At 45.0% G+C, this 8,068-nt stretch overlaps 1 protein-coding gene across 3 annotated transcripts in view; it reads right to left on the bottom strand.

Moving 5' to 3' along the window:
- Nucleotides 1-8,068, bottom strand: part of LOC105505363 (adenosine receptor A3) — an 83,080-nt gene that overhangs the window by 2,054 nt on the left and 72,958 nt on the right. For 2 of the 3 annotated variants that reach the window (XM_011933181.1, XM_011933179.1), the window contains exons 2-5: nucleotides 5,289-5,395; nucleotides 3,282-3,629; nucleotides 1,192-1,258; nucleotides 351-451 (exon numbers count right to left, since the gene is read on the bottom strand). In XM_011933181.1, coding sequence (XP_011788571.1) covers nucleotides 351-451; nucleotides 1,192-1,258; nucleotides 3,282-3,629; nucleotides 5,289-5,395 — 623 coding nt within the window. The remainder of the gene's footprint in view (nucleotides 1-350; nucleotides 452-1,191; nucleotides 1,259-3,281; nucleotides 3,630-5,288; nucleotides 5,396-8,068) is intronic. The other variant, XM_011933183.1, reaches the window with a different exon arrangement.

The raw sequence follows: 8,068 nt of genomic DNA, 5'->3' as shown, positions 1-8,068 counted from the left end.
ACCCAGGGGTCCCAGAAGCTCATTCCTGTGACAGGAGCCCAAAGTGTATGTGCTGGGGAGGTAGGTGGCTCTGCAGATGGGAACCTGTGGGGTGGTTATCTCAGGACCTCCTTCCTTCCTGATCTACACGTGTATCCACTTCAGAAAGCTGCAATGCTCCGTCTGTCACTTCTCATGATGCCTCGTCACCATCCAGCAGATATCTACCCCAGCCCATGGCTGGCTACATTGGTCTCCAGGTGACCAGACAATATGAAGAGGCTCTCATTCACTCATTTGAAAGCTGCTCCTTGACCTCTTTCATTTTCTTTAATTCTTGCCCACCCCCTCCCCCAACAATAGCTACTTACCCCTTCTATTCCTTTGACCTCTCCTCCTTTTGGTCATATGACTGATTATAGAGATGATTCCCAAACCCGTGATCAGTATGCAAATGATGAGAATGGACGTCCTAGAAGGAACCACAGCAGATTTCATGTTCCTCGGAAGAAACTGCCTATTGGTTCTTAGCTCTGGATCCCTTTTTCTGGGATTTGCACCCCTGCCCCCACCCAACCCAGTTACAGTAGCTTCTGGCAACTGTATTCCTTTAGAGTGACCCTGTCCTTTGGACCACACTCAACGGGCCCTGCTGAGCATCTGACTAAGCTGGGCCAATGAACCCCTTCCTCAGAAATTAACTGTGGATTGGGAATAGGAGAATCCAGTCTCAGACTTGCCAGTCTCTTGAATGGGGGAGAAATAAACTCAGGAACCACAAATGGACGACTGTTAGGGGAAAAAAGAGAAATATACAAGGGCAATACAGAGACAGAAGGAAGGAAACACACAGATTCGAGGCAGATTAGAGACTGAGGTAAATTCGTGATGATGCATCTGACAATTTTCAAGCGTGGCCACATTCCTGCTCCTGCATTTGAAACACCTCTCTCTCCTTATGATAAATGTCCCCTTTTAATTAAAACAGCTAGAGGGCATTTTTGCTGCTTGCAACCAAAAGTCCTAAACTATATTTTTTTTTTTGAAAGAAACCAAATACTCACATTAAGGATACACAGTTAAGGTGGAGAAATAATGTGCAGCAGAAAAGTTATTGGTGCAAATCAACTGTCATATCATACTGTTGTCACCCCAGCCCCTACCTCCACCCCACCGCCCCAAGCCCATTCATCTGCCAAGACTATGACTCACCTGGAGTGGTCAGTCTCACCGACAACTTTGGGAGCCTTGCAGCTTCTGGTTTTGTTGCCTGATAGGTCTGAATCAGAAAGGATTTGTTAAGTCAGGTGAGGCCCATAGCCAGGTCCTGCCTCTGCCTCCCAGCTATAGCTCTGCCTGTCATTCTCTCAGTCTCCAAAGAGTGAGTTCCCTGGTTGACTTCAGAGTAAAGCAGAGGCACCAAGTACAGTTGTATAAATGTGCCCGGCACAGGGAACAAGGCTGAGGGGACAAGCAGGGACCAACATTTAGCCCACACTCTGCTTGCTAGGCCATGCACCCTGCCACTGGGCTCCATGCACCTGAAAGAAGGGGCCCCTTTTCCAGATTTGAACAAAGGCCCCAAATGGACTAGAAGTGGCCCATGGTTAGAGTCCCACCGAGGCCTCTTCCCCATAGAAGGGGACGCCAGAGGCACCAGAGGGCCAATCCTATCCTTAAAGAATTGCTCATTTGGTGATGTAATTGCCATGTTTTTCTTATGACAGCTACCAAAACCCAGTGGGAGCAGTGGCACCACGACCACCTACGATGCCCCCTCTGATAAGATGTGGGAGAGGTCTGTGTTTCATTTAAACTAAGGAGTACGTTCAGGTGGGAACATTCTCTAGTCTGAGCCTAAGATTCAGGTCAAGATGCACAGTTAAGTAAAAGGAGAACCACACAAAGTAGAAACACTGTGGGTGCGAACGATATTACATTCCGTAAGATGCTTGCTGAATCAATCACTGGTTGGTCAAGTGTTAGCAAAACTCTCTTTCTAGTATGGGGATAGGTTTCCCAGGGCACCCCTTAAGCCCTTCTGGTTTGTTTTCCTACCAGCATTGTGCCCTGGACTGTGATAGAAAAAGACATCCTTTCTAGAAATGAAAACAAAGAGAAGGCACAGGGGAAAGGAAAAAAAAAAGCAGAAGAAAGGCTAGTGCCTTCTGAGACAGAGGTTTTCCAGTGCAAAAGGAGGTTTTCATCATTCAACAGAAGGAACCTGAGTGAATGTCTGGAAATTCTATGTCTTAGCTCCAGCCAAGAGTCACAATTGGTTAACTCAGACTTTTCTGCTATGGGTTCCAGTTCCACCCATACCTTCTCAGCGGTCTCCAAATATAAACTGTACATTCCTTAAAAGCAAAAGAGGGTGCTTACTAGCTGGACCACTAGTTGGATATTTATATCTTTAAATTATTATTATTATTTTTGGAGACGGTGTCTCATTCTGTCGTCCAGGCTGAAGTGCAGTGGTGCAATCACAGCTCACTGCAGCCTCAACCTCCCTGGACTCAGATGATCCTCCCATCTCAGCCTCCCGAGTAGCTGGGACTACAGGCAGGCACCACCACATCCAGCTAATTTTTGTATTTTTTGTAGAGACGGGCTTTCTGCATGTTGCCCAGAGTGGTCTTAAACTCCTGGGCTCTAGCAATTCACCAGCCTCAGCCTCCCAAAGCGCTGGGATTGCATGAATGAGCCACGGCACCTGGCTACCTCCGTATATTATTAAATTATTTAAGCTGACAGTTACCAGGCACCTGGGTCATTTTTTGCAGCCTCAGACACGTCTCAAGAAACTAATCTTCAAGATTCTAGACCCACAAGGCACATAGACTTCTTTTTTTTTTTTTTTTTTTTTGAGACTGACTCTCACTCTATCGCCCAGGTTGGAGTGCAGTGGCGCAATCTCGGCTCACTGCAACCTCTGCCGCCTGGTTCAAGTGATTCTCACACAGACATTTAATAACAACTTCAAAGCCTTTCAATACAAAGATCTCACATCTATTAGACCCTGTCAGCCCTCTTCTAAGGTCCTTAAACCAGATTGCTGCAAGGGAAGAGAAGTTCTAAAAGTGCCCCAGGGCACAGACACCCTCCTCGTCCCCAAATTCCACTATTCCCCAGCACTGTTAATGACCACCCTATGTTTGCTGGTGGAAGAGAGAGGCCAGGCAGGCCCAGAGTACCCAGTGGGAGTCTGAGTTGGGGCTCACTGGCTTCAGTGAGTGCTCTCTTAGCAGCAAACACCCATGGCCATGGGTCACATCCAGCCAGACCCCAGGCAGGCTCCTTACCTTTTCCAGACCAAAAGTCATTGGCCAGGGTTCCTTTGTTGTCAGTTACAATCAGCTCTGTAAAATCCATGTCATCCCTGGCAAAGTCCCGCTGGATGCCACACCAGTACCAGCCCGTGTCCTCTTTGGTCAGGCAGGACATAGTGACAATGAGCTGGTTCCCTGTGTCCCTCAGGGCCACATGATTGGTGCTGTTGGGGGAGAAGGCGATGATGTTGCAGTAGTCACGGAAATAGCCTCGGCACCAGTATTTGGGGTGATCCTTGTAGCGGGCATTGTAGTTGCAGATGGCAGAAGCCGTGTCCAGCACAAAGCTTTCCTTGACCTTTTCATCCATGACCATGGCATCTGTGAAAACACACACACACACACGCACACATGTACACACACAAGCACCATTGTTCTCTCAAAACATTGCAGCTCCTGCCCTCCTGAAGGATAATTAATTAAAGAATCGGCAGCTGATTTTTGCCTCTTTCTGATTGGCAACTGTTATGGGCTGAACTATGTCCCCTTCAAAACTCATATGTTTCAGTCCTAACCTCCAGTGACTCCAGAATGTGAGTGTATTTGGATATAAGGCCTTTAAAGAGATAATTAAGTGAACATAGGGTCATTGGGGTAGTCCTTAATTCAATCCAGCTGATGTCCTTATAAAAAGGAGAGATGAAGACACTGACAATACAAACAGAGGAATGGCCCGTGAGGACACAGCCAGAAGGCAGTCATCTGCAAACCCAGAGGTGGCCTCAGAATGAAACCAAACTTGCCAGACGCCTTGATCTTGAACTTACCACCTTCATAACAGAAGGAAATAAATTTCCATTGTTTCAGCCGCCCAAACTGTAGTTTTGTTGCTGTTGTTGTTAAAAAAAAAAACAACAGTTTATTTAGTAAACTGATAAAGCAACCCTGGAGAAGTCTTTTTCCCTGGCTTAAGAGTGGGTAAAATATGGAGGCCTCCTACCACTGCGTGACAGAGGGCCTTGAAGAGCCTGAGGCTTACCGTTAGGAGGCCCTCTGTCCCTAGCTCCCAACCCACCTTAGCACCCTCAGAAAGAAAGTGAGGTTTGGAGGCTTCTGCTGGCTGCACAGGGCTGAAAACAGAGGAAGTCGTGTTCTGTCTTTAGGGGATAAGAACTTCATGTTCCCTCCATACGAGACCAACATAGGCACCCCTATCATCTCAGGATATTGCACAATGAGGAAGTCGTGCACACCAGATCCAGCTTGACCATGGCGGGGAAAGTGTCTGACCAAGAAGAGAAGATGGGACAGCAGAGCCCATCCTTCTCTCAGCCTTCCAGATGTGTAGCAAACACCATTAAAATGCAGGCTCAGCTTCTTTATAACATTTTGTTTTCATAACAACCCCACAAGGAAGATAGCATGATCTTCAGTTTATAAGTCTGAATGCTGACCCAGAGAAAGGTTCAGCAACTCTAAATGCCACACAACTGAAGGTCAGACAGAGCTGGGAAAAGGCCAGTGTTCCAAGTCTCATCTTTGGGATCAAGCACGAGTGGAAAGGGGAAAGTCATGTCCTCATATATGTGCACATATATTTTTGAGGGGAGAAGGGGGAAGGGGAACCTGGGTGAACTAAAAGAGAAAATACAGAGCTCTCATTTTATTTTATTTTATTTTATTTTAGTGGAGATGCTGGAGAAAAATATGGAATGCATAATGAATTTGCATGACAGCCTTGCACAAGGGCCATGCTAATCTACTCTGTATCATTCTAATTTTAGTATATGTGCTGCCAAAGTGAGTGCAGAGTCATCATTTTAGTCAAGCTTTTCAATTTCCTCACAAACTCTCTTATCTGAGCTAAGAACAAGAACTAATATGGACAAGACCTATTTTCATCGCCTTTTATTTTCCCATCCCACTCCTTAGATGGTTCGAGCTAATAAGCAGGGACTCCAAGTAGGAGAGGACTTCAGTGCAAAGTCTCTGGAAAGCCCACAGCTTAAAAGGCTGGAGCTGTTCCTTCCCCCATCCTACCTGAAAAGAGAGCCACGGAGAGTAGAATGAAGAGCCACATGACCGGAAGGAAGCAAACTTTCAACTGGAATGATAGAATGCACCCAGGGAGCCCAGGAATTCTGAATCTGTTTAACAGAAACACATATGCTTGAGTTTAATATGGCTTTATCCTGGTTTGAAGAGACCAGTGAAAAAGGAAAACAACCAGTTAGTCCAAGCAGTGCTGCCATGTATAGGTACACTGCACAACGCACCACACCACATGCTCTTCATAGACATAAACTTACTGATGGGGCAACCAAGAAAATTCTGGGCAGTAGAGATCTCCCTCCTCCATAAATAGGCTCTGGCCCACACTCAGAAAAGCACATGCAGACAACCATCACTGGTACCCATTTCTATGTGCTCTACTGTGCCCTGTCCTGCTGCCAATGGTCCTGGTATCATCAGAGGCCACTTTTGTCTGTCTACCACTCTTGGAAGCCCAATTTCTTATAAGTTGGAAGGAATCCTAGTAATCAGATTCCTAACTAACCCAGCTCCCAAGTGGACACCGCAGGCTCATCTGGGGAGTACAGCCAGAGGTGGAGCATGCCAGCTGTCAGTAGTCTGCATGCCTGGGACCTGGAACATGTGAGCAGGTGGAAGTGTGGGTGTTTGGATGGCCACAGTTTGGGTTGCCTTCTTCAGACTTCCTGAAAGCTTTCCTGAGAAGAGCTGGGACAAAGTAAGAAGATTCGTCTTTGCAGCAGCAGCAGCTTCTCCTGATTCTAATGGGACTCTTGTGCTCTGACCACTGGCTTTAAAAGTTTGAATTATTGAAGCACCTCTCAGGTGAAGTTAAGCTGGGTGCTACTTATCACATCCCAGAGCCAGCACGTCCCATCAAGGGTCATACATAGATTGTTCAGGTTATGTAATAATGTCCTCTCTGGAGGAAGGGGAGCCTGTCTCTAATTAATGTGAAGTCAGCATGTGGGCCAGCAGCAAGCCTGCATCATGGTAGGTTTTTATCTACATCACCTCAGTTGCTCCTCATCAAAAACCTCCATGAGTTTCACAAATAAATTACATAAATAAAAAAGGAAGGAAGGAAAGGAGAATCTATGGATCAAAAGGGACTTAAGAGACATATTGACAAATTATAATATGTGGAACTTACTTGGATCCTGATTGAAGCAAACAATTTAGAATATATGGACAGCGATAATATTAGGATATAATTCTTCAATTTATTTTTTGAGATGTGATAATGGCATTGCCATAGCCAACCTTCACGATGGCTCCTGGAATTCATGCCCTTATGTAGTCCCCTCCCACACTGAATCAGGACTGGCCTGTGTGATCAATAAAATATAGCAGAAGTGATGGCACATGATTTCAGAGGCTAGGTCATAAAAGGCGTGCAACTTCCACCCTAGTCTCTCATGCTGCTCCCTCTTGGGAAAGTCAGCCACCACGCTATAAGAACTCTTAAGCAGGCTATAGAGGGGCCCGTATGGAAACACCAATTCACCAGACATGTGAGAGTTATCTCAGAAGTGGATCCTCCAGCCACTGTCAAACCTTCAGAAAACTGCAGACCTAGCACACTCATGAGACACCATGCATTAACCACCCAACCATGCCCTCTGAATTCCTGACCCATAGAAACCATAAGAGATGATAAAGGATTGCTGTTTGAAGCCTCTAAGTTTTGGGTATAATTTGTTGCACAGCAATGAATAATTAATACAAATATTGTGGTTATATTTTTAAGAGGCAGTCTTTATCTCTGACAATACTTCATGCAAAACAAACACACTCAGCATTGCTCAGAGATGGCAACATGAAACCAAAGAAAGCAGCAAAAAGAGAAATGGATTGTGCACAGATATCAGCAAAATGCCCAAGACATGAAAAAGTATCTTTAAAGTAAATGAAAGTGCTAGAGTTACAGAGAATGAATAATGCGTCTACTAGTATTCGGAATATTACTTGGTGTATTAATTCCATAGAATTAACTTTCATTCTATTTAGATGTATAAATAGGAGGGTAAATAGGCAATAAGAATAAACCAAATACTTTTTAAAACATCTTTTAGAAATCCAAACGGAAAAGTGTATAGATGAAATAACTTAATATCTAAAATTTCAAGATAGTCAAGCAGGGTAAGTGGATACAGGCACAAATGAAACAAGATTGACCATAATTTGATAATTACTAAACAGGATAATACATAAATAAGGGGTCCTTCTTCTAGTCTGCTATAGTTTGCATATTTGACCCTCCAAACCTCACACTGAAATTTGATCCCCTATGTTGGAGGTGGGGTCTAGTGGGAAGTATTTAGGTCATGGGGGCGGATCCCTCATGAATGTCTTGGTGCTGTCATTGTCATCACGGTAATGAGTGAATTCTCAATCTATTAGCTCCCATGAGAGCTGATTGTTTCAAAGTGTCTGGCGCCTCCCCGCACCCTGCTTCCCTTGCTTTCACCATGTGATCTCTGTATGCTGGCTCCTCTTTGCCTTCCACCATGGGTGGAAGCAGCATGAGGCCCACACCAGAAGCCAAACAGGTCCCAGCACCATGCTTCTTATACAGCCTGTAGAACTGTGAGCCAAATAAACCTCTTTCCTTCATAAATAACCTGCCCTCAGGTATTCTCTTATAGCAACACAAACAGACTAAGACATAGTCACTCCGCTTTTGTATGTTTGAAGTTTTCCATAAGAAAAAGTAAAAATCAAAAAACAAGAACAACTTCGACACAGGTATTATTAATCTGATCTTACGAATGAAGAAAATTGAGGCT

The sequence above is a fragment of the Colobus angolensis genome, unplaced genomic scaffold, assembly GCF_000951035.1.
Source record: "Colobus angolensis palliatus isolate OR3802 unplaced genomic scaffold, Cang.pa_1.0 Scaffold124, whole genome shotgun sequence".
Lineage (NCBI taxonomy): Eukaryota > Metazoa > Chordata > Mammalia > Primates > Cercopithecidae > Colobus > Colobus angolensis.
Note: the sequence above shows the minus strand (reverse complement) of the source record. Positions and strands in the feature narration are given on the sequence as shown.